At 43.3% G+C, this 26,473-nt stretch overlaps 1 protein-coding gene across 2 annotated transcripts in view; it reads right to left on the bottom strand.

Annotated features, from left to right (window-relative positions):
- NBR1 (NBR1 autophagy cargo receptor) overlaps positions 1–26,473 on the bottom strand; it is a 357,560-nt gene that overhangs the window by 2,615 nt on the left and 328,472 nt on the right. For both annotated transcript variants that reach the window (XM_053699587.1, XM_053699588.1), the window contains 2 exons: positions 16,380–16,458; positions 426–531 (listed from right to left, as the gene is read on the bottom strand). In XM_053699587.1, the coding sequence (XP_053555562.1) occupies positions 426–531; positions 16,380–16,458 (185 nt within the window). The remainder of the gene's footprint in view (positions 1–425; positions 532–16,379; positions 16,459–26,473) is intronic.

Below are 26,473 nucleotides of genomic sequence, written 5' to 3'. Positions count from 1 at the left end.
TCAGTTTGGTTACTGATGCATGCTTTGAGGGTTCTATAACGTCCCAGCAACTAAAGGCATTCCTTAAAGAAACACTTCCGTATTTGGGCCACATTGGTCATGGTACTTGGAGTTTCAGGGAGATTGCATTCCATTTGCTGGCATCAGGGAGCCGCTATTACAATCAGGGAGAGTTGGGATGTCTGAGATAAGATGAGAAACCACCAAAGAGAAAAGCATAGATTGGCCCAAAGGACCAAACAGGCCTGTATTGGAAAAAGAGGAGGGTAGGGTAGAAAACTAGGTAGAGGTGGCAAAAGCACTGAACATAATGTTAAAGTGAAATCAATATTTCAGTGACTTCAAACAAAATGATGTAAGGAAATTCTTACTAAGTGTTATTATGGTTAATAAGGTAGAACTTATAGGTAATCAAGCAGGCATACCGACACAGACTCTTGTTGTCCAGTGAAAAGAGCCTTGTAGGCTGATGCTGCAACAGAAAGAGCTCCCTTTACCAGGCCACCTGCGATACTCACTCTTGGGTGCTGCCTGATGAGATTGAAAAAAAGAATAAAACATGTAAAAAAAAGTAACTTTAGTTTGTGGACAACATAGGTCTTTGGTTCATATATTTAGTGTGTGTGTCTAGCTAAGAGAAACATTTTTATTATGAACACCCATTCACTAGACACTTAAAGGGACAGTAAACACCAAAAATGTAATTTTTTACCTCTATGCCTACCTTGTATCTAAGTGTCTGCAGACTGCCTCCTTATCTTAATATTTCTTGTAGACTCTTAAATAACTATCTGGGAGTGAGCCCAATCTATAATGACACACATGAACAAACAGTAAATGTTATTAGCTATTTACAGCTAGACTGTGAGATAAGAGGTGAACTGCAGGGTCTTAGAGATTAGCCTATAAGCCTACCTAGGTTTAACCTTTAACAAAAAATACAAAGAGAAGAAAGCAAATTGGAAAGTTGTTTAAAATGAAATGCTCTATCTGAATCATGAAAGTTTAATTTGGACTTTAATGTCCCTTTAAGGCTCTCAGCAATACTAGAAGAGAAAAAAAACAAAAAACAAAAGAAATAGGAGCACCTGACGACAGCCGTTAGTAGTGAACTTAGAGTTAATGAACAGGGTATACCATCGCAACATGTAGTATACAAAATACAGAGTATACACAGGGACAGTGTCCCTATTAAAAGTCAGATGATACAGAGGAGCTTGAAATAGTGAGTGTATACAGAGCTGGTAACAAGAAAAGGGCTAACGCGTTTCGGCGTGAGCCTTACTCATAGCCTCATAAAACACATATTCACTGTGAAAGTTTAAAACACCTAGCTCTAAGCCTGATTGGGTGGCGTGAAACACACCCTGCAAATATTTGAACCAATCCGTGACTGCTGTTCATCAATACATATACACACACACCCCTCCCCACCCCCTTGGTGATTGCACTATATATTCTAGCGAAACTTAGATAGATACAGAAAAGTTGAACAAATAATAATCATAATGAGCCTGATTCCCTTCATCACTGAGTTCTCCAAACCAGTGGAGAATTGAAACCAGCTAACCCTGACAGGAAGCGATCCCTCAGCGGATAGTGCATACATCATATCAACCTGTCACTGAGATTCTCCGCTCAGTTCAATGACAGAGTCCGAGTCGAGACCTCAAAGTGGGAGGGAACAAGTCATACAAACAACCCATCAATGCTGTAAAACAACATAGTGAGCGCTAAAGCGCATATATCGCAAAGTCCCACTCCAGAGAACCGGACAGGGGGCAAACCTCAGCCTTTAACAATAAAACACTTTACAATGGTAGAAAAGTGGTCAGGAGACCAAGCTTCTAAGGTAGGTTTAGGGACAGAATCAGAAGGTTCAATGTCCCTATAAAAAAGCTCTTGAGAAATGGAAAACAACCCCCCCCCCCCCCCAAAGAAGCTTAACAAAACATATTAGTTCAAGGCACGCTAAGCCGAAACAAAAAAGACTCCACACCGGAAGCCTAGTTAGAACTCAGCTGAGTAGCAGAGTGCACAACATTATACTGTTTAAAGAGATTAGCACACCAAAAACTGACCTGCGTGTACTAAAGTGCATACGTGCGCTAACCTGACAGCAGACGTGCAGTAAAAAAAACAAACAAAAAACATGCCCCCATGTGCGCAATCCCGAGGACTCATGTACGCTAACCAGATGAGCGCAGAACCGAAATCTGACGTGCGATAAAAAAAAAGTCAAACTAAACTCTGCATGCCAAAAATCCAAACTAGCACAATTTTTTTTAAAGGGACCTTGTTCTTTAAGAGAACCACAAGAAGCCACCCAAGCCAGATGGACTCGCGTCCAATGAGATTACGACCTAGGAAGGACAACGGAAACTAAGTCCTAAACTAACTGACTTGGAGGATAACCCCAACACTCTCTCTTGTCTGGGCATCCATATAGACAATCTACGTAATGTCTAAATGATCTGAATTCCACTGTCTAAGCATGCACAACTGAAGTGGTCCCAGATGAAACCAAGCAAATGGTATAGACTCAGTTGTCATCATGATCATCATAATATACTACCTCCATGCATTGTGCTAGCGATGAATATACATCAGACAGAAGGGAACATGCTCTCTTAAAGGAACATTATACACGCCAAAAAACCCCCAAAAATTTATTATTTATTTCCTTATATGGTGAGTCCACGGGATCATCATTACTGTTGGGAATATCACTCCTGTCCAGCAGAAACCTAAACAGAAGGCACCACCGCTTAAAGAACCTTTCTCCTAAAAGAAGCCTCAGCCGAGGCAAAAGTATCAACTTTGTAAAATCTGGAAAAAGTATGCAGCCTTGCAAATCTGTTCCACAGAAGCTTCATTTTTAAAGGCCCAAGAAGAAGAGACAGCCCTAGTAGAATGAGCAGTAATTATCACCGGAGGCCGCTGTCTAGCAGTCTCATAAGCCAAACGAATGATATTTCTTAACCAGAAAGAAAGAGAAGTAGCTGTAACTTTCTGACCTCTACGTTTCCCAGAGAAACAAACAAACAGGGCAGAAGACTGGCAAAAATCCTTAGTCGCCTGTAGATAAAACTTCAGATTGTGTAACAAACGTTCCTTATGAGAAGAAGGATTAGGACATAGAGAAGGAATAACAATTTCCTGATAATGCCACAGATACAGCAGAAGATATCTGTGCAGCAAAATCTGCAGGCAAATATACTCCACCAGGAGGTTGAGAGGAACCGCAGGGCACTGCATGTGACGCCAGAGAGGCTTGGGACGTTTGAGGAGAAAACTGTGGCATTGCCTGAACAGCATCATCTTGAGAGACTTTATCGGTCTCAGAAGGCAACAATTTATCTTTACATTGCAAAGTTTTAGCTAAACAAGTAGCACAGAATTGCATATGGAAAACAATTTGTGTCTCAAGGCATAACAGGCACTTATCACAAGCAAGGGATTCTTGATCTATGTTCATAGAAAAGAATTTCCCCCAAAAAATAAATTTGAAAATTAAATTAGAATTAAACAACACTATTCCTTTAAGAGATCGTTTCAAATATAATGAGAAAAAAAAAACGCTTCAAAAAGTAGCAGCAATAACCAGAGCAGGCCCTCTACACCCCAGAAGAGTTGGGGTGCCCTACCTGACCTCCTGGAAACAAGCTAGAGGACTAGCTACGAAAACAACACCTTCCTGTCTCACAAACAGGATCGTAATGACGGCTCTTTCAGACTCCCTTTTCACTAAAAAACAGAAGAGCGAGTCACATGACCATTTCCAGCCAACAAAACCAGAGCAGAAACAAAAGAAAACGAGCACTGCCAGGCATAAAGCCCCCAAAAAGCCGAAATAAACAGTAAAAACACGCCAAAAAAATCTTTATATACACTTCTCAAGCCATAAGAGAGAAAAAATAAATAAGTACATAATATGTAGAGGCTATAAAAACCTGAATATCAGCCGAATACAATATAAAGCTGCAAGTCCTCCCCAATAAACAGTTAATCTTTCCCAGCAATGAAAAAATGAACCCCTTAGTCTCTCAAAGCACTTAAGTACCTGCACCCTGCCTATAAATATCATCACAAAGGATAAACAATATATATACATAAAAAACAGAATTTATGTTTACCTGATAAATTACTTTCTCCAACGGTGTGTCCGGTCCACGGCGTCATCCTTACTTGTGGGATATTCTCTTCCCCAACAGGAAATGGCAAAGAGCCCAGCAAAGCTGGTCACATGATCCCTCCTAGGCTCCGCCTTCCCCAGTCATTCGACCGACGTAAAGGAGGAATATTTGCATAGGAGAAACCATATGATACCGTGGTGACTGTAGTTAAAGAAAATAAATTATCAGACCTGATTAAAAAACCAGGGCGGGCCGTGGACCGGACACACCGTTGGAGAAAGTAATTTATCAGGTAAACATAAATTCTGTTTTCTCCAACATAGGTGTGTCCGGTCCACGGCGTCATCCTTACTTGTGGGAACCAATACCAAAGCTTTAGGACACGGATGAAGGGAGGGAGCAAATCAGGTCACCTAAATGGAAGGCACCACGGCTTGCAAAACCTTTCTCCCAAAAATAGCCTCAGAAGAAGCAAAAGTATCAAACTTGTAAAATTTGGTAAAAGTGTGCAGTGAAGACCAAGTCGCTGCCTTACATATCTGATCAACAGAAGCCTCGTTCTTGAAGGCCCATGTGGAAGCCACAGCCCTAGTGGAATGAGCTGTGATTCTTTCAGGAGGCTGCCGTCCGGCAGTCTCATAAGCCAATCTGATGATGCTTTTAATCCAAAAAGAGAGAGAGGTAGAAGTTGCTTTTTGACCTCTCCTTTTACCAGAATAAACAACAAACAAGGAAGATGTTTGTCTAAAATCCTTTGTAGCATCTAAATAGAATTTTAGAGCACGAACAACATCCAAATTGTGCAACAAGCGTTCCTTCTTTGAAACTGGATTCGGACACAAAGAAGGCACGACTATCTCCTGGTTAATGTTTTTGTTAGAAACAACTTTCGGAAGAAAACCAGGTTTAGTACGTAAAACCACCTTATCTGCATGGAACACCAGATAAGGAGGAGAACACTGCAGAGCAGATAATTCTGAAACTCTTCTAGCAGAAGAAATTGCAACCAAAAACAAAACTTTCCAAGATAATAACTTAATATCAACGGAATGTAAGGGTTCAAACGGAACCCCCTGAAGAACTGAAAGAACTAAATTGAGACTCCAAGGAGGAGTCAAAGGTTTGTAAACAGGCTTGATTCTAACCAGAGCCTGAACAAAGGCTTGAACATCTGGCACAGCTGCCAGCTTTTTGTGAAGTAACACAGACAAGGCAGAAATCTGTCCCTTCAAGGAACTTGCAGATAATCCTTTCTCCAAACCTTCTTGAAGAAAGGATAGAATCTTAGGAATTTTTACCTTGTCCCAAGGGAATCCTTTAGATTCACACCAACAGATATATTTTTTCCATATTTTGTGGTAAATATTTCTAGTTACAGGCTTTCTGGCCTGAACAAGAGTATCAATGACAGAATCTGAGAACCCTCGCTTTGATAAGATCAAGCGTTCAATCTCCAAGCAGTCAGTTGGAGTGAGACCAGATTCGGATGTTCGAACGGACCTTGAACAAGAAGGTCTCGTCTCAAAGGTAGCTTCCATGGTGGAGCCGATGACATATTCACCAGGTCTGCATACCAAGTCCTGCGTGGCCACGCAGGAGCTATCGAGATCACCGATGCCCTCTCCTGATTGATCCTGGCTACCAGCCTGGGGATGAGAGGAAACGGCGGGAATACATAAGCTAGTTTGAAGGTCCAAGGTGCTACTAGTGCATCTACTAGAGTCGCCTTGGGATCCCTGGATCTGGATCCGTAGCAAGGAACCTTGAAGTTCTGACGAGAGGCCATCAGATCCATGTCTGGAATGCCCCACAGTTGAGTAATTAGGGCAAAGATTTCCGGATGGAGTTCCCACTCCCCCGGATGAAATGTCTGACGACTCAGAAAATCCGCTTCCCAATTTTCCACTCCTGGGATGTGGATTGCGGACAAGTGGCAGGAGTGAGTCTCCGCCCATTGAATGATTTTGGTCACTTCTTCCATCGCCAGGGAACTCCTTGTTCCCCCCTGATGGTTGATGTACGCAACAGTTGTCATGTTGTCTGATTGAAACCGTATGAACTTGGCCTTTGCTAGCTGAGGCCAAGCCATGAGAGCATTGAGTATCGCTCTCAGTTCCAGAATATTTATCGGTAGAAGAGATTCTTCCCGAGACCAAAGACCCTGAGCTTTCAGGGGTCCCCAGACCGCGCCCCAGCCCACCAGACTGGCGTCGGTCGTGACGATGACCCACTCTGGTCTGCGGAAGCTCATCCCCTGTGACAGGTTGTCCAGGGACAGCCACCAACGGAGTGAATCTCTGGTCCTCTGATTTACTTGTATCGTCGGAGACAAGTCTGTATAGTCCCCATTCCACTGACTGAGCATGCACAGTTGTAATGGTCTTAGATGAATGCGCGCAAAAGGAACTATGTCCATTGCCGCTACCATCAAACCTATTACTTCCATGCACTGCGCTATGGAAGGAAGAGGAACAGAATGAAGTATTTGACAAGAGTTTAGAAGTTTTGTTTTTCTGGCCTCTGTCAGAAAAATCCTCATTTCTAAGGAGTCTATTATTGTTCCCAAGAAGGGAACCCTTGTTGACGGAGATAGAGAACTCTTTTCTACGTTCACTTTCCATCCGTGAGATCTGAGAAAGGCCAGGACAATGTCCGTGTGAGCCTTTGCTTGAGGAAGGGACGACGCTTGAATCAGAATGTCGTCCAAGTATGGTACTACTGCAATGCCCCTTGGTCTTAGCACCGCTAGAAGGGACCCTAGTACCTTTGTGAAAATCCTTGGAGCAGTGGCTAATCCGAACGGAAGTGCCACAAACTGGTAATGCTTGTCCAGGAATGCGAACCTTAGGAACCGATGATGTTCCTTGTGGATAGGAATATGTAGATACGCATCCTTTAAATCCACCGTGGTCATGAATTGACCTTCCTGGATGGAAGGAAGAATTGTTCGAATGGTTTCCATTTTGAACGATGGAACCTTGAGAAACTTGTTTAGGATCTTGAGATCTAAGATTGGTCTGAACGTTCCCTCTTTTTTGGGAACTACGAACAGATTGGAGTAGAACCCCATCCCTTGTTCTCCTAATGGAACAGGATGAATCACTCCCATTTTTAACAGGTCTTCTACACAATGCAAGAATGCCTGTTTTTTTATGTGGTCTGAAGACAATTGAGACCTGTGGAACCTCCCCCTTGGGGGAAGCCCCTTGAATTCCAGAAGATAACCTTGGGAGACTATTTCTAGCGCCCAAGGATCCAGAACATCTCTTGCCCAAGCCTGAGCGAAGAGAGAGAGTCTGCCCCCCACCAGATCCGGTCCCGGATCGGGGGCCAACATCTCATGCTGTCTTGGTAGCAGTGGCAGGTTTCTTGGCCTGCTTTCCTTTGTTCCAGCCTTGCATTGGTCTCCAGGCTGGCTTGGCTTGAGAAGTATTACCCTCTTGCTTAGAGGATGTAGCACTTGGGGCTGGTCCGTTTCTGCGAAAGGGACGAAAATTAGGTTTATTTTTGGCCTTGAAAGACCTATCCTGAGGAAGGGCGTGGCCCTTGCCCCCAGTGATATCAGAGATAATCTCTTTCAAGTCAGGGCCAAACAGCGTTTTCCCCTTGAAAGGAATGTTAAGCAATTTGTTCTTGGAAGACGCATCCGCTGACCAAGATTTTAACCAAAGCGCTCTGCGCGCCACAATAGCAAACCCAGAATTTTTCGCCGCTAACCTAGCCAATTGCAAAGTGGCGTCTAGGGTGAAAGAATTAGCCAATTTGAGAGCACGAATTCTGTCCATAATCTCCTCATAAGAAGAAGAATTATTATTGATCGCCTTTTCTAGCTCATCGAACCAGAAACACGCGGCTGTAGTGACAGGAACAATGCATGAAATTGGTTGTAGAAGGTAACCTTGCTGAACAAACATCTTTTTAAGCAAACCTTCTAATTTTTTATCCATAGGATCTTTGAAAGCACAACTATCTTCTATGGGTATAGTGGTGCGTTTGTTTAGAGTAGAAACCGCCCCCTCGACCTTGGGGACTGTCTGCCATAAGTCCTTTCTGGGGTCGACCATAGGAAACAATTTTTTAAATATGGGGGGAGGGACGAAAGGTATACCGGGCCTTTCCCATTCTTTATTTACAATGTCCGCCACCCGCTTGGGTATAGGAAAAGCTTCGGGGGGCCCCGGGACCTCTAGGAACTTGTCCATTTTACATAGTTTCTCTGGAATGACCAAATTCTCACAATCATCCAGAGTGGATAACACCTCCTTAAGCAGAGCGCGGAGATGTTCCAATTTAAATTTAAATGTAATCACATCAGGTTCAGCTTGTTGAGAAATTTTCCCTGAATCTGAAATTTCTCCCTCAGACAAAACCTCCCTGGCCCCCTCAGACTGGTGTAGGGGCCCTTCAGAACCAATATCATCAGCGTCCTCATGTTCTTCAGTATTTTCTAAAACAGAGCAGTCGCGCTTTCGCTGATAAGTGGGCATTTTGGCTAAAATGTTTTTGATAGAATTATCCATTACAGCCGTTAATTGTTGCATAGTAAGGAGTATTGGCGCGCTAGATGTACTAGGGGCCTCCTGTGTGGGCAAGACTGGTGTAGACGAAGGAGGGGATGATGCAGTACCATGCTTACTCCCCTCACTTGAGGAATCATCTTGGGCATCATTTTCTCTAAATTTTGTGTCACATAAATCACATCTATTTAAATGAGAAGGAACCTTGGCTTCCCCACATTCAGAACACAGTCTATCTGGTAGTTCAGACATGTTAAACAGGCATAAACTTGATAACAAAGTACAAAAAACGTTTTAAAATAAAACCGTTACTGTCACTTTAAATTTTAAACTGAACACACTTTATTACTGCAATTGCGAAAAAGTATGAAGGAATTGTTCAAAATTCACCAAAATTTCACCACAGTGTATTAAAGCCTTAAAAGTATTGCACACCAAATTTGGAAGCTTTAACCCTTAAAATAACGGAACCGGAGCCGTTTTTATATTTAACCCCTTTACAGTCCCTGGTATCTGCTTTGCTGAGACCCAACCAAGCCCAAAGGGGAATACGATACCAAATGACGTCTTTTCTATGTATCAGAGCTCCTCACACATGCATCTGCATGTCATGCTTCTCAAAAACAAGTGCGCAATACAGGCGCGAAAATGAGACTCTGCCTATGATTAGGGAAAGCCCCTAGAGAATAAGGTGTCCAATACAGTGCCTGCCGGTTATTTTACAAAATTCCCAAGATTAAAATAATTCCTCAAGGCTATGGAGTATAAAATATGTTTATATATAAATCGATTTAGCCCAGAAAATGTGTACAGTCTTAAAAAGCCCTTGTGAAGCCCTTTTTTTCTGTCTGTAATAAAAATGGCTTACCGGATCCCATAGGGAAAATGACAGCTTCCAGCATTACATCGTCTTGTTAGAATGTGTCATACCTCAAGCAGCAAAAGTCTGCTCACTGTTCCCCCAACTGAAGTTAATTCCTCTCAACAGTCCTGTGTGGAAACAGCCATCGATTTTAGTAACGGTTGCTAAAATCATTTTCCTCTTACAAACAGAAATCTTCATCTCTTTTCTGTTTCAGAGTAAATAGTACATACCAGCACTATTTTAAAATAACAAACTCTTGATTGAATAATAAAAACTACAGTTAAACACTAAAAAACTCTAAGCCATCTCCGTGGAGATGTTGCCTGTACAACGGCAAAGAGAATGACTGGGGAAGGCGGAGCCTAGGAGGGATCATGTGACCAGCTTTGCTGGGCTCTTTGCCATTTCCTGTTGGGGAAGAGAATATCCCACAAGTAAGGATGACGCCGTGGACCGGACACACCTATGTTGGAGAAAAAGCAGTTTAGATCTTTCTTAAAAGTGCAAGTCTCCCATACCTAGAAGACAAAAGCACTTACCTGCAATCAAACTGTCAGGCAGGACGACAGCTCACAAGGCTTGAAAGGACACATACTCCTTACAGAGACCTGTAGAAAAAAGAAAGATCAGAGTAAAGCTACTCTGACTTTCTATACTAGGGCAGCAATATGTTAGGAAACAGAGCAAGGACCACCTCAAAATTTCCTAACTGCTTAAAAGCAACCACTACTCTACTGCAGAGATTAACGTGGACTAAGATAAATCCCAAATCCCTGCATGCAAGGAAACCCAAAAATAATTTTTTTCAGACACCAAACTTCACCTCCCCCATTGACAGAGGCAAAGAGAATGATTGGGGATTATAGGTAGGGGAATAATACTTAGCAGCCTTGCTGTGGTGCTCTTTGCCGCCTCCTGCTGGACAGGAGATATATTTTCCACTAGTAATTGAATGACGATGTGGACTCTCTATATCTTAGTAAAGAAAGAACATTTTGTCCCTTTCCACTCTCTAGAAATAATCTTAATAATTGGAAAAAAATCCAGGGCCCTCAGCCTAGGGCCAGACCCCGAATCCATGATAGGAACGTATCCTTCCCCAGACTACATAGCCGTCTGTGCCTTCAGGGTAGGCAATACCCGTTCCAGTAGGGTCCAGAACTGCTGCGCATCAAACCTAGTCCCTCTCAAAGCCCACTGAAGGATCTCTTTCAGAAGGCCACCCTTCTGTCCATTGTAGCCTCTGTCACCACACCCAGGCTACCAACTGGAGAGAAGTATCCCCTCTCCCCCAAACTAATCCCTGATACTTGGCTATCATTTAACGCATCCAACATCCGCCCATATAAACACCATACTCCGTATACATCACTCTGACAAACAATGTACTATGAGGGGGAACCGGGCCTCAACTTGATATTAAAAACCTTCTCTCTGAAGAATCAAATGCACATTGTCACGCTCGGCCGCTGGGAAGCTCCGGCGGTCCTCTCTGTGTGCTTGATTGGCAGGTGTCTGAACCGCCCATTCCTGCTGATGTCACTACCAGGCTTTTTTATTCCGGGCTTCCTGTTTCTTCAGTGCCCGTTTGTTTGTTCCTCTTTGTGGCTCCTGTGAGGACTTCGCTGTGGAAACTCTCTAACTGCTGATTTTCTGTTGCCAAACTCTTCAAAGACCGACTATGCTGGGTTAACCCTCAAACTTCCTGATAACCTGTTGCCAAACACTGCAAGTACTGTTTATTCAGTGTAACCTTCAAACTGCTTGATATCCTGTTGCCAAACACTGCAAGTACAGTTTATTCTGTGAATCTCTCAAACTGCATGTTAACCTGTTGCCAAACTCTGCAAGTACTGTTTATTCAGTGTAACCTTCAAACTGCTTGATATCCTGTTGCCAAACACTGCAAGTACTGTTTATTCTGTGAATCTCTCAAACTGCATGTTAACCTGTTTCCAAACTCTGCAAGTACTGTTTATTCAGTGTAACCTTCAAACTGCTTGATATTCTGTTGCCAAACACTGCAAGTACTGTTTATTCTGTGAAACTTTCAAACTGCATGTTTACCTGTTGCCAAACTCTGCAAGTACTGTTTATTCAGTGTAAACCTACAAACTGCTTGATATCCTGTTGCCAAACACTGCAAGTACTGTTTATTCTGTGATACTGACTACACAGTGTTAACCCTCAAACTGCCTGATAACAAGTTACCTACTCCTGCATTATTAAATGTTTCTTGTTTTTCCCTTCCTCTGTCTGAGTATAAGTGGACTATCCCTGCTCTCCGGATTCTGTGGAAGACATTTCATGAAACCAGTTCCTTACTCAGAAGTCTATTTGGCTGATATCTTGAATTACTTTGTACTCAGGCTAACTCTGCTCCATATCATGAGTACATTGTTTTTTAGAGGTTGTCGTGGGGCCACGTCCTGGATTAAACTCAGAGTGCAAGGGTGTTGTTTATGTTCGCCCTAGCATTTGGGTCTTCTTCTGGACATTTCCTAAATTGACACACATCTTCATTCTTCGCCTACATCCAGTGGAGGCAAAGACAAAACTGAGGTACTGGTGAGGTGGGAAGGGTTTTATAGAGTTCTTGGGGTTTGGGAAGTTTTGCCTCCTCCTAGTGGTAGAGAAGAGTAATTCCCAGGAGTAATGGATCGTGGACTCTCACCACCTGCATGGATTAAATAGTCACTCCCATTTATGGTCTGTGGACACATATGTTGATGATAGGAAAGGATTAGAACCAGACCCTAACAAAAACAAATTACCTACAGCGTCCTGTAAACTTACCCTATACTTTAGTTTTCACATGGAAAGTGGTCCTTAGTCACCTTAGTGTGCATATAAACTGTTGGTTTAGTAAGATATGTATGTTTTATTAGAATAAGCCATTCATACACAACAAAATGAGCTGTAATTGGTGTTACTTTTGTTAAATTATGTGGGACACCCAAAACCTTGTTCTGTCTTAAAGGGACATTAAACACAAATAGTAGGCTGCATAAAAATGTACCTTCATATCTGAGAAGAATTTTGCAATGAATAATGCAGCTTATTTCGTCAAATGAGCATATAATTTTTCACTGATTTCCCTGTCCCCTAGAACAAAAACAAAATTTATGCTTACCTGATAAATTTCTTTCTTTTGCGATGTACCGAGTCCACGGATTCATCCTAACTTGTGGGATATTGTCCTTCCTGACAGGAAGTAGCAAAGAGAGCACCACAGCAGAGCTGTCTATATAGCTCCCCCCTTAACTCCACCCCCCAGTCATTCGACCGAAGGCCAAGAAAGAAAAGGAGAAACTATAAGGTGCAGAGGTGACTGAAGTTTACATACTATCTGTCTTGAATAGACAGGGCGGGCCGTGGACTCGGTACATCGTAAAAGAAAGAAATTTATCAGGTAAGCATAAATTTTGTTTTCTTTTGCATGATGTACCGAGTCCACGGATTCATCCTAACTTGTGGGACACCAATACCAAAGCTTTAGGACACGGATGAAGGGCGGGACAAGACAGGAACCTAAACGGAAGGCACCACTGCTTGCAAAACCTTTCTCCCAAAAATAGCCTCCGAAGAAGCAAAAGTATCAAATTTATAAAATTTTGAAAAGGCATGAAGCGATGACCAAGTCGCAGCCTTACAAATCTGTTCAACAGAAGCATAATTTTTAAAAGCCCATGTGGAAGCTACCGCTCTAGTAGAATGAGCTGTAATCCTTCAGGAGGCTGCTGTCCAGCAGTCTCATAAGCCAAACGGATGATGCTTTTCAGCCAAAAGGAAAGAGAAGTCACCGTAGCCTTTTGACCCCTACGCTTTCCAGAATAGACAACAAACAAAGAAGATGTTTGACGAAAATCTTTGGTTGCCTGCAAATAAAATTTCAAAGCACGAACCACGTCCAAGTTGTGCAACAGACGTTCCTTCTCACAAGAAGGATTAGGACACAGAGAAGGAACAACAATTTCTTGATTGATATTCCTGTTAGTAACAACCTTAGGTAGGAACCCAGGCTTGGTACGCAAGACCACCTTATCAGCATGGAACACAAGATAAGGAGAGTCACATTGTAATGCAGATAGTTCAGAAACTCTTCGAGCTGAAGAGATAGCAACTAGGAACAAATCTTTCCAAGATAAAAGCTTAATATCTATGGAATGCATGGGTTCAAACGGAACCCCCTGAAGAACTTGAAGAACTAAATTTAGACTCCATGGCGGAGCAATAGGTTTAAACACTGGCTTAATTCTAACTAAAGCCTGACAAAAAGCCCGAACGTCTGGAACATCTGCCAGACGCTTGTGCAACAAAATAGACAGAACAGATATCTGTCCCTTTAGGGAACTAGCTGATAATCCTTTCTCCAATCCCTCTTGGAGAAAAGACAAAATCCTAGGAATCCTGATTTTACTCCAGGAGAAGCCTTTGGATTCACACCAAAAAAGATATTTACGCCATATCTTATGATAAATTTTCCCGGTAACAGGCTTTCGAGCCTGAATCAAGGTATTTATGACTGACTCAGAAAAACCCCGCTTTGATAGAATCAAGCGTTCAATCTCCAAGCAGTCAGTTGCAGAGAAATTAGATTTGGATGCTTGAATGGACCTTGAATCAGAAGGTCCTGTCTCAATGGCAGAGACCATGGTGGAAGGGATGACATGTCCACCAGGTCTGCATACCAAGTCCTGCGTGGCCACGCAGGCGCTATCAAAATCACTGATGCTCTCTCCTGTTTGATTCTGGCAATCAGACGTGGAAGGAGAGGGAAAGGTGGAAACACATAAGCCAGGTTGAACGACCAGGGTACTGCTAGAGCATCTATCAGTACAGCCTGAGGATCCCTTGACCTGGAGCCGTAACGAGGAAGTTTGGCGTTCTGACGAGACGCCATCAGATCCAACTCTGGTGTGCCCCATAGCCGAAAAAGCTGAGCAAACACCTCCGGATGGAGTTCCCACTCCCCCGGATGAAAGGTCTGACGACTTAGAAAATCTGCCTCCCAGTTCTCTACACCTGGGATATAGATCGCTGACAGATGGCAAGAGTGAGCCTCTGCCCATTGGATTATACTTGAGACCTCTATCATCGCTAAGGAACTCTTTGTTCCGCCCTGATGATTGATATAAGCCACAGTCGTGATGTTGTCCAACTGAAACCTGATGAATCTGGCCGAAGCCAGCTGAGGCCATGCCTGGAGAGCATTGAATATCGCTCTTAATTCCAGAATAGGAGAGCCTCCTCCCGAGTCCACAAACCCTGAGCTTTCAGGGAATTCCAGACTGCACCCCAGCCCAGAAGACTGGCGTCTGTCGTCACAATAACCCATTCTGGCCTGCGGAAACACATTCCCTGGGACAGATGATCCTGTGACAACCACCAAAGAAGAGAGTCTCTGGTCTCTTGATCCAGATTTATCTGAGGAGATAAATCCACATAATCCCCATTCCACTGATTGAGCATGCATAGTTGCAGTGGTCTGAGATGCAAGCGAGCAAATGGAACTATGTCCATTGCCGCTACCATTAGTCCGATTACCTCCATACACTGAGCCACTGACGGCCAAGGAATGGAATGAAGAGCTCGGCAGATGGACAAAATCTTTGCTTTCCTGACCTCCGTCAGAAATATTTTCATGTCCACCGAGTCTATCAGAGTCCCTATAAATGAAACTCTTGTGAGGGGGGAAAGAGAACTCTTTTTTTACGTTCACTTTCCACCCGTGAGACCTTAGAAAGGCCAACACTAAGTCCGTGTGAGACTTGGCTAGTTGGAAGGACGATGCTTGAATTAGAATGTCGTCTAGATAAGGCGCCACTGCTATGCCCTGTGGCCTTAGAACCGCCAGAAGGGACCCTAGCACCTTTGTGAAGATTTGCGGTGCCGTGGCCAACCCGAAAGGAAGAGCCACAAACTGATAATGCTTGTCCAGAAAGGCGAACCTGAGGAACTGGTGATGATCTTTGTGGATAGGAATGTGCAGATACGCATCCTTTAAGTCCACGGTGGTCATATATTGACCCTCCTGGATCAATGGTAAGATAGCCCTGCCTGAAAGCCATGTGGGTTATAAACAACCCCAAAGAACCCTCAAGCAAATGTCCCATAAAACAGAAAACGTTACTCCCAGACACAAAAATGTTTGTCCCAAATTCACATAAACTGAGTGCCCACAAAAAATTAACCCTTTATGCAAGCTAGTAAAAACCTCTGATAACACTAGGATTACTGCTTACCCTTCCCCTAATGGGGAAACTGTCAGCCTTTCTGAGTTAACACAGTCTCTGCAGAAAATATGACTGAACATACCGTTCCTCACACTGAAGTTTTCCTGTACTCCTCAGCTTCTGTGGCAACAGCAGTGGACCTTAGTTACAAATGCTAAGATCATCATCCTCCAGGCAGAAATCTTCATCTATGTCCTGCCTGAGAGTAAATAGTACAACACCGGTACCATTTAAAAATAACAAGTACAATTTTCAGATGTATTTTAAAGCAAAAATAAATAATGAATGTATATTGCAAGGTTTCACATTAAATTTTTTTTTTTTATGTGTTGTTAAAATTAGTTTAATTGTCCTTTAATGCCATATGCGTATTGCGGATCCAGTCACTCACTACCATGAACTTCAAAGAAGAAAGGAAGAACACTCTTTGTCTTATGCCACTTGTGCGCATTTTACCAGAGCTGCAGACAGTATTTACAGAGCACCCATAAAGGCACACAGATACCGGATGCCAGTACGCCAAAGTTCTCTGGTAAAATCACAGCTGCCCTGTAATCATTTTATCCTACAAAGTGTGATATAAAGAGTTTATTAATATTTTTATATGTTAGCATGTATTCTGTACCTTGTATTATCGAAACAATGTCTGGGTGTTGAGTCATCAAGTTGAGTCTGCATCCTTGGAGGACAGTCATCAATCGGACCTTGCAGAACAAAGGAAGATAAGTTAACACTAACCATTTTCAAGATACAATATTTTGCATTGTAAGATGCTAAACTGAATAGTGGGTAATAAGTATTTTCTCCTACCCAAGCCTGTAAAAATCTTGCACACTATATAAGATGCTTAAAGGGACAGTAAAGTAAAAAACATAAATTATGCTTACCTAATAATTTAATTTCCATCTGTATGAGGAGAGTCCACGGCTTCATTCATTACTTGTGGTAAATATAGAACCTGGCCAACAGGAGGAGGCAAAAACACCCCAGCCAAAGGCTTAAATACCCCCCCCCCCACACTCCCTTCACCCCCCAGTCATTTTGCTGAGGGAAAAAGGAACAGTAGGAGAAATATCAGGGTATAAATGTGCCAAAAGAAAAAACAAAAGAAATGTAGGTCCACCCAACAAAGAACTGGGCGGGAGCCGTGGACTCTCCTCATACAGATGGAAATGAAATTATCATCAGGTAAGCATAATTTATGTTTTCCATTTTAATATGAGGGGAGTCAACTGCTTCATTCATTACTTGTGGGAAACAAATACCCAAGCTTTAGAGGACACTGAATGAAAAAAAAACCGAGGGTAAAAGAGAGCCGGACCCTATTCTGAGGGCACCACAGCCTGCAAAACCTTTCTCCCAAAATCTGCTTCTGCCGAAGCAAACACATCAAATTTGTAAAACTTTGAAAAAATATGTAAGGAGGACCAGGTAGCCGCCTTACAAATCTGCTCTATAAAAGCCTCATTCTTGAAGGCCCAAAAAGAAGCCACAGCTCTAGTTAAGTGAGCCGTAATCCTCTGAGGAGGCTTATGTCCTGCTGTCTCATAAGCCAAGCGAATCATGCTCCTCAGCCAAAAAGAAAGGGAAGTGGAAGAAGCCTTCCGGCCCTTTGTGCTTCCCCAAATAAACAACAAACAATGCTGAAGTTTGTCTGAAATCCTTTGTAGCCTGAAGATAGAATTTCAAAGCTCGAACCACATCCAAATTATGAAGTAACCTCTCTTTCGAAGAAGGGTTAGGACACAAGGAAGGAACTACAATCTCCTGATTGATGTTGCGATCAGACACAACCTTGGGGAAAAATCTCAACCCAGTACGAAGGACAGCCTTATCGGCATGAAAAAAAAGGTAAGGAGGCACACATTGCAAGGCCGCCAACTCAGACACTCTACGTGACCAAGCAATAGCCAGTAGTAAAAGAACCTTCCAAGACAGTAATTTAATGTCAAGCGAACGCATAGGCTCAAAGGGAGCCCTCTGCAAAACCCTAAGAACCAAATTCAAACTCCAAGGAGGAGCAGAATGTCTAAATACAAGCCTGATCCTGGACAGAGCCTGAACAAAAGACTATACATCAGGAATCTCAGCGAGCTTCTTGTGTAACAACAGAGCCGAAATCTATCCCTTTAAGGAACTGGCGTCAAGTCCCTTCTCCAAACCGTCCTGGAGAAAGGAAAGGATCCTGGATACCTTAACCTTATGCCAGGGATACCCACGAGTCTCACACAAGAATAAGTAGGTCCTCCACACCTTATGATAGATGCGTCGGGTGACCAGCTTCCTGGCTTGAATGAGGGTATTAATCACACTCTCAGAAAACCCTCTCCTGGCTAGGGCTAAGTGTTCAATCTCCACGCAGTCTGCCTCAGAGAATCTAGATTTTGATGCACAAAATGACCCTGCTTTACCAGCAGATCTCTGCGACAGGGCAATCTCCATGGAGGAGACAAAGACATCCCTACCAGATCCGCAAACCACATCTTCCGCAGCCACGATGGAGCAATCAGAATAGTCAACGCTTGCTCCTACTTGATGCGGGCCACTATACGATGTAGAAGTGGTAACGGTGGAAATATATCGACTAGGTTGAACCCCCAAGGCACTGCTAAGGTATCTATCAGTTCTGCTTGGGCATCCCTGGACTGCAACACGTATCTGGGTAGCTTGAAATTGAGTCTGGACGCCATGAGATCTATCTCTGGTATCCCCCATCTGTTGCAAATCTCCGCAAACACTTCAGGATGAAGAGACCATTCCCCTGGAAGAAACTATTGTCTGCTGAGAAAATCCGCTTCCCAGTTGTCCACACCCAGGATGTGGATCGCTGACAGCGAACAGTTGTGGGTCTCCGCCCATTCCAGAATCCGAGATACTTCCCTCATGGCTAGGGAGCTTCTCGTACCACCTGATGGTTGATGTAAGCCACCGAGGTAATGTTGTCCGACTGGAATCTGATGAACTGGGAGGAACCCAGGAGGGGCCAGTCCCTCAGAGCGTTGAAGATCGCTCTAAGTTCCAGGATGTTGATCATAAGAAGCGACTCCTCCCGATTCAACCTGCCCTGTGCCTTCCTGGCACCCCAAACAGCTCCCTATCCCGAGAGGCTTGCAAGGAAGGATGTCCCCTGAGACAGCAGATCTGGACAGAGCCACCAAGAGAGGGATTCTCTCGCCCAGTTGTCCAGAGAAATCTGTTGGGATAGATCTGAGTGATCGCCGTTCCATTGCCTCAGCATGCACAACTGAAGAGGTCTGAGATGGAACCTGGAGTATGGAATGACATCTATGCTGGATACCAATCACCTCCATACACAGGCCACAGATGGCCTTGAGGAGGTCTGAAGGGCAAGACAGCTGGAGGCAATTTTGCAACGTCTCTGGTCTGTCAGAAATATCTTCATGGATATGGAGTCTATTATCGTGTCAAGGAACTCCACTCTGGTACTGGGAGCCAGAGAACTCTTTCCTAAGTTTATCTTCTATCCAAGAGATCGAAGTAGAAGAGCTCTCGAATGGTCCTCTGCCAGCCGGCAGGATGGGACCTGGACCAGGATATCATCCAGATAAGGCGCTATGCAATACCTCTGGATCTCGCCAACACGAGCAGAGCTCCCAGAATCTTCGTAAAGACTCTTGGAGCAGTAGCCAGACCGAAGGGGAGAGCTACAAACTGGAAGTGCTGGTCCAGAAAAACAAATCTTAGGAACTTGAAGTGATCCTTGTGTATTGGCACATGAAGGTAAGCGTTCTTCAAGTCTATCATAGTCATGAACTGTCCCTCTTGAACTAAGGGCAGGATAGACCTTATTGTCTATCTTGAATGATGGGACCGACAGAAACTTGTTTAAGCACCTTAGGTATAGAATCAGGCAAAACAAGCCCTCCTCCTTTTGGACCACGAAAAGGTTTGAATAGTACCCTAGACCTCTTTCTGCTAGAGGTACCAGTACAATTACTCCTAGAGAGGAGAGATCCCTCACGCACTCTAGGAAGGCATCTCGTTTCTCTGCTTTTGACAATAGATTTGACAAAAGGAATCTGCCCATGGGAGGGTGAGATTTGAAACCTATCCTGTAACCCTGGGCAATGACCTCCAGAACCCAAGGATCCTGCACATTTCTCATCCAAGCCTCTGCAAAAAGAGATAGTCTGCCCCCTACAAGATCCAGAGACAGATTGTGGGCCGCCCCTTCATGCCGATTTTGTCTTGGCAGGCTTCTTGCTCTGCTTGGCTTTATTCCAAGACTGAGATCGTTTCCAAGATCCCTTGGATTGCTCGGGCTTAGCGGCAGGCTGCTGTCGTTGGGACTTGTCCGAACGAAAGGGACGAAAATTAGGACCCTTAGGCTTATTCTTCTTATCCTGCGGTAGAAAGGCACCCTTTTCGACCTGGACCGAAAAGAACCTTTCCCTTAAATGGAAGGGAAAGTAATCTAGATTTCGACGTCATGTCAGCAGACCACGACTTCAACCACAGAGCCCTCTGCATTCATTACTTTTGGGAAATACAGAACCTGGCCACCAGGAGGAGGCAAAGAAACCCCAGGCAAAGGCTTAAATACCTCCCCCACTTCCCTCATCCCCCAGTCATTCTGCCAAGGGAACAAAGAACAGTAGGAGAAATATCAGGGTGAAAAAAAAATGCCAGAAGAACAAAATAAATTAAGGCCCGCCCCATGAAAAAACACGGGCGAGGAGCTGTGGACTCTCCTCGTCAGAAGAAAATAAAATTATCAGATAATCATAATTTAAGTTTTTCTTCTTAAACGGGGAGAGTCCACTGCTGCATTTATTACTTTTGGGAAATCAGTACCCAAGCTATATAGGACACTGAATGCAAAACGGGCGGGAACAAAAAAGGCGGCCCATTCTGAGGGCACCACAGCCTGCTATAACCCAAACTCCTGATAAAAAAACTGCGTCAATAGACGCAGAAGAGACAAAAAAGGAAGAGGACCAAGTAACTTCCCATCAGTTAGAACCATAAAGATCCTTGCTAGAGACCACTCAGATCACTAGACTCAACTGAGCACAAAAGCCTCCAAGAGACAAAAGTTCTGCTGACTCTAAGCCCACCAAGGAAAACCTCTCAATGACCAATGGGAAGTGGGACACTAAAATTCCCCACCACATTCTCCCAGAAGAAGAAGAGTTAAGAATCAGGTAAGATAGTCCAAAAGGACCACCCAAACAAACCCCTAAAAATCAAGGGCAAACAAAGTGTAAAGGAAGAAGTCCCTAGCATGACTCAAATGGAGCGGACTACAAGGCTGTAATAGGACAAAATCGCGTAGAAAATACTCTACCGACAGAGGAGAGCAATGGAAGGAAAGTTCCAGACCACCTCCTACATGGATCCCAAGGAACCAATGTAAAGCCCTAACCAGAACCGAAGTCCTAGAAGGACAAAAAGTAGAACCCTCTACCTTACACAGAGTGCCATCCAGCACTAAGAAACTGAACACCAGAGGGTAAAAAAAAAAAAAACCAGGAGTAGAACAGACAAAACAGATAGGAATATCTGTTTACGCCCCAGTAGAAAGCTGAAGGCTTCCCATCTGATAGGCGGTCCAACTAAGCATCAAGCCTTCAAAAACTAGACAACAAGGTAGCTAGGAAATTTTTAACAGAAACTTTCTGGATGAGAAAAAACTCTGAAAACAGTGCGGATCAACTCCCCCCCACCAGAAAACAGGGAAGGGAGGACAGCACCCTGACCAGGAATGAAAAACCAGCAACTCGCAGAGGGGAGGTTCCACCGCGAGGCCTCCCACGTAAGGATGGAGCACTCAGTAGCTCCTCAAGATACGCGGACGATGCTCAACAGAACGGTTAGAATTCCTGACCCCTATACCGAGCAAACAGTCCCAGCACCAAAGCGACTGGTAAAGTCCAAAGGACAAGGGAGAACAAAAATTCCCCGTAACAACCAGGCCCAGAGATCAGCAACAAATCTCCAGCCACGAGATCCCCAGGAAAGAGGCACGAACCCCCAGAGAGATTAGCTCGGGTTCCAAGATACCTATCCACATCGCCCTTCAGAACCGGAGGGGAAGGTACACTTAACCAAGAGAGACACTCCACTAACAACTATCAGAATAGTATGCAACATGAAAATCCAACCTTCCAGGTAGACACAAACTCATGACGTCCTGCACGCAAAACAGGGAAGCAAACCCCACTGAACTCAGAGATCAGAGGAGGAAAACGACCCTCCGGAGGAGCAACAGGATAGATGCAGCAGACCAGATTCTCCCAAATAGAAGGAAATCAAAGACTCAACAGCTTGCTAAACACATGCAAGGTTCAAATAGCTGCAACTGGTCTTCAAACTGCAAATCCGCTTGCTAGAAAGCTAAGGTAGCTTAGTAGAGAAATATCCATTTCTATGGAAGGAATAAAAAGAGGACGTCAGTAGAAACAAGGAGATTTTCCCATGATCGGCAACCCCAACCTGTTACCCGGACAGCTCCAAAGTTTATGAGATCTGGAAAACAGAGTAAACAAAATGCCCAGTCAAAGACTAGGACTAGGTTAAAAGACCGGACACTTGGAATCCCAACTAATAACCCTTGAGGGACAACCACAAGATTACTTTGTCTGAAGATGACTTTGCACCAATGTTGATGCAATCACAGCCATGCCCCCATGGGGTCTGAAGCACTGACCTCCCATGTAAGTATCCCAGAGACTGAGCACTCATTGCCAACAAGCCTCTCGGATACACACCAACCAAGTAAGACGAAGGCAGGACCCAAAAAGATATCAGAACTCAAACCAGAAAGTAATCTCCGTTTGAGAGAATATGACAATCTCTAAAGATCCACTCTGGATCAACCACTGTGGGTCCCTACAGCTCAAGGAATTGACGAATGAACGAGCATCCTAAAACTCCTAGCAGGCGACGGAAGCAAACTGAATCGCCCAAGCAGGGGCAACTGTACATAAGTTAGAGACGCAACATACAATTGCCCAGATCCCAAAAATGATAGAATCAGAAGAGGATATCGTAAGAAAAACATAATTTATGTAAGAACTTACCTGAAAAATTCATTTCTTTCATATTAACAAGAGTCCATGAGCTAGTGACGTATGGGATATACATTCCTACCAGGAGGGGCAAAGTTTCCCAAACCTTAAAATGCCTATAAATACACCCCTCACCACACCCACAAATCAGTTTAACGAATAGCCAAGAAGTGGGGTGATAAGAAAAAGTGCGAAGCATATAAAATAAGGAATTGGAATAATTGTGCTTTATACAAAAAAATCATAACCACCACAAAAAAGGGGTGGGCCTCATGGACTCTTGTTAATATGAAAGAAATGAATTTATCAGGTAAGTTCTTACATAAATTATGTTTTCTTTCATGTAATTAACAAGAGTCCATGAGCTAGTGACGTATGGGATAATGACTACCCAAGATGTGGATCTTTCCACACAAGAGTCACTAGAGAGGGAGGGATAAAATAAAGACAGCCAATTCCTGCTGAAAATAATCCACACCCAAAATAAAGTTTAACAAAAAACATAAGCAGAAGATTCAAACTGAAACCGCTGCCTGAAGTACTTTTCTACCAAAAACTGCTTCAGAAGAAAAAAATACATCAAAATGGTAGAATTTAGTAAAAGTATGCAAAGAAGACCAAGTTGCTGCTTTGCAGATCTGGTCAACCGAAGCTTCATTCCTAAACGCCCAGGAAGTAGATACTGACCTAGTAGAATGAGCTGTAATTCTTTGAGGCGGAGTTTTACCCGACTCAACATAGGCAAGATGAATTAAAGATTTCAACCAAGATGCCAAAGAAATGGCAGAAGCTTTCTGGCCTTTCCTAGAACCGGAAAAGATAACAAATAGACTAGAAGTCTTACGGAAAGATTTCGTAGCTTCAACATAATATTTCAAAGCTCTAACAACATCCAAAGAATGCAATGATTTCTCCTTAGAATTCTTAGGATTAGGACATAATGAAGGAACCACAATTTCTCTACTAATGTTGTTGGAATTCACAACTTTAGGTAAAAATTCAAAAGAAGTTCGCAACACCGCCTTATCCTGATGAAAAATCAGAAAAGGAGACTCACACGAAAGAGCAGATAATTCAGAAACTCTTCTAGCAGAAGAGATGGCCAAAAGGAACAAAACTTTCCAAGAAAGTAATTTAATGTCCAATGAATGCATAGGTTCAAACGGAGGAGCTTGAAGAGCTCCCAGAACCAAATTCAAACTCCAAGGAGGAGAAATTGACTTAATGACAGGTTTTATACGAACCAAAGCTTGTACAAAACAATGAATATCAGGAAGAATAGCAATCTTTCTGTGAAAAAGAACAGAAAGAGCAGAGATTTGTCCTTTCAAAGAACTTGCGGACAAACCCTTATCCAAACCATCCTGAAGAAATTGTAAAATTCTCGGTATTCTAAAAGAATGCCAAGAAAAATGATGAGAAAGACACCAAGAAATATAAGTCTTCCAGACTCTATAATATATCTCTCGAGATACAGATTTACGAGCCTGTAACATAGTATTAATCACGGAGTCAGAGAAACCTCTATGACCAAGAATCAAGCGTTCAATCTCCATACCTTTAAATTTAAGGATTTCAGATCCTGATGGAAAAAAGGACCTTGTGACAGAAGGTCTGGTCTTAACGGAAGAGTCCATGGCTGGCAAGATGCCATCCGGACAAGATCCGCATACCAAAACCTGTGAGGCCATGCCGGAGCTATTAGCAGAACAAACGAGCATTCCCTCAGAATCTTGGAGATTACTCTTGGAAGAAGAACTAGAGGCGGAAAGATATAGGCAGGATGATACTTCCAAGGAAGTGATAATGCATCCACTGCCTCCGCCTGAGGATCCCGGGATCTGGACAGATACCTGGGAAGTTTCTTGTTTAGATGAGAGGCCATCAGATCTATCTCTGGGAGCCCCCACAATTGAACAATCTGAAGAAATACCTCTGGGTGAAGAGACCATTCGCCCGGATGCAACGTTTGGCGACTGAGATAATCCGCTTCCCAATTGTCTACACCTGGGATATGAACCGCAGAGATTAGACAGGAGCTGGATTCCGCCCAAACCAAAATTCGAGATACTTCTTTCATAGCCAGAGGACTGTGAGTCCCTCCTTGATGATTGATGTATGCCACAGTTGTGACATTGTCTGTCTGAAAACAAATGAACGATTCTCTCTTCAGAAGAGGCCAAAACTGAAGAGCTCTGAAAATTGCACGGAGTTCCAAAATATTGATCGGTAATCTCACCTCCTGAGATTCCCAAACTCCTTGTGCCGTCAGAGATCCCCACACAGCTCCCCAACCTGTGAGACTTGCATCTGTTGAAATTACAGTCCAGGTCGGAAGAACAAAAGAAGCCCCCTGAATTAAACGATGGTGATCTGTCCACCACGTTAGAGAGTGTCGAACAATCGGTTTTAAAGATATTAATTGAGATATCTTCGTGTAATCCCTGCACCATTGGTTCAGCATACAGAGCTGAAGAGGTCGCATGTGAAAACGAGCAAAGGGGATCGCGTCCGATGCAGCAGTCATAAGACCTAGAATTTCCATGCATAAGGCTACCGAAGGGAATGATTGTGACTGAAGGTTTCGACAAGCTGTAATCAATTTTAGACGTCTCTTGTCTGTTAAAGACAGAGTCATGGACACTGAATCTATCTGGAAACCCAGAAAGGTTACCCTTGTTTGAGGAATCAAAGAACTTTTTGGTAAATTGATCCTCCAACCATGATCTTGAAGAAACAACACAAGTCGATTCGTATGAGACTCTGCTAAATGTAAAGACGGAGCAAGTACCAAGATATCGTCCAAATAAGGAAATACCACAATACCCTGTTCTCTGATTACAGACAGAAGGGCACCGAGAATCTTTGTGAAAATTCTTGGAGCTGTAGCAAGGCCAAACGGTAGAGCCACAAATTGGTAATGCTTGTCTAGAAAAGAGAATCTCAGGAACTGATAATGATCTGGATGAATCGGAATATGCAGATATGCATCCTGTAAATCTATTGTGGACATATAATTCCCTTGCTGAACAAAAGGCAATATAGTCCTTACAGTTACCATCTTGAACGTTGGTATCCTTACATAACGATTCAATAATTTTAGATCCAGAACTGGTCTGAAGGAATTCTCCTTCTTTGGTACAATGAAGAGATTTGAATAAAACCCCATCCCCTGTTCCGGAACTGGAACAGACATAATTACTCCAGCCAACTCTAGATCTGAAACACAATTCAGAAATGCTTGAGCTTTCACTGGATTTACTGGGACATGGGAAAGAAAAAATCTCTTTGCAGGAGGTCTCATCTTGAAACCAATTCTGTACCCTTCTGAAACAATGTTCTGAATCCAAAGATTGTGAACAGATTTGATCCAAATTTCTTTGAAAAAACGTAACCTGCCCCCTACCAGCTGAACTGGAATGAGGGCCGTACCTTCATGTGAACTTAGAAGCAGGCTTTGCCTTTCTAGCAGGCTTGGATTTATTCCAGACTGGAGATGGTTTCCAAACTGAAACTGCTCCTGAGGACGAAGGATCAGGCATTTGTTCTTTGTTGAAACGAAAGGAACGAAAACGATTGTTAGCCCTGTTTTTACCTTTAGACTTTTTATCCTGTGGTAAAAAAGTTCCTTTCCCACCAGTAACAGTTGAAATAATAGAATCCAACTGAGAACCAAATAATTTGTTTC

Source organism: Bombina bombina, chromosome 1 (assembly GCF_027579735.1).
Source record: "Bombina bombina isolate aBomBom1 chromosome 1, aBomBom1.pri, whole genome shotgun sequence".
Classification (NCBI taxonomy): domain Eukaryota; kingdom Metazoa; phylum Chordata; class Amphibia; order Anura; family Bombinatoridae; genus Bombina; species Bombina bombina.
Note: the sequence above shows the minus strand (reverse complement) of the source record. Positions and strands in the feature narration are given on the sequence as shown.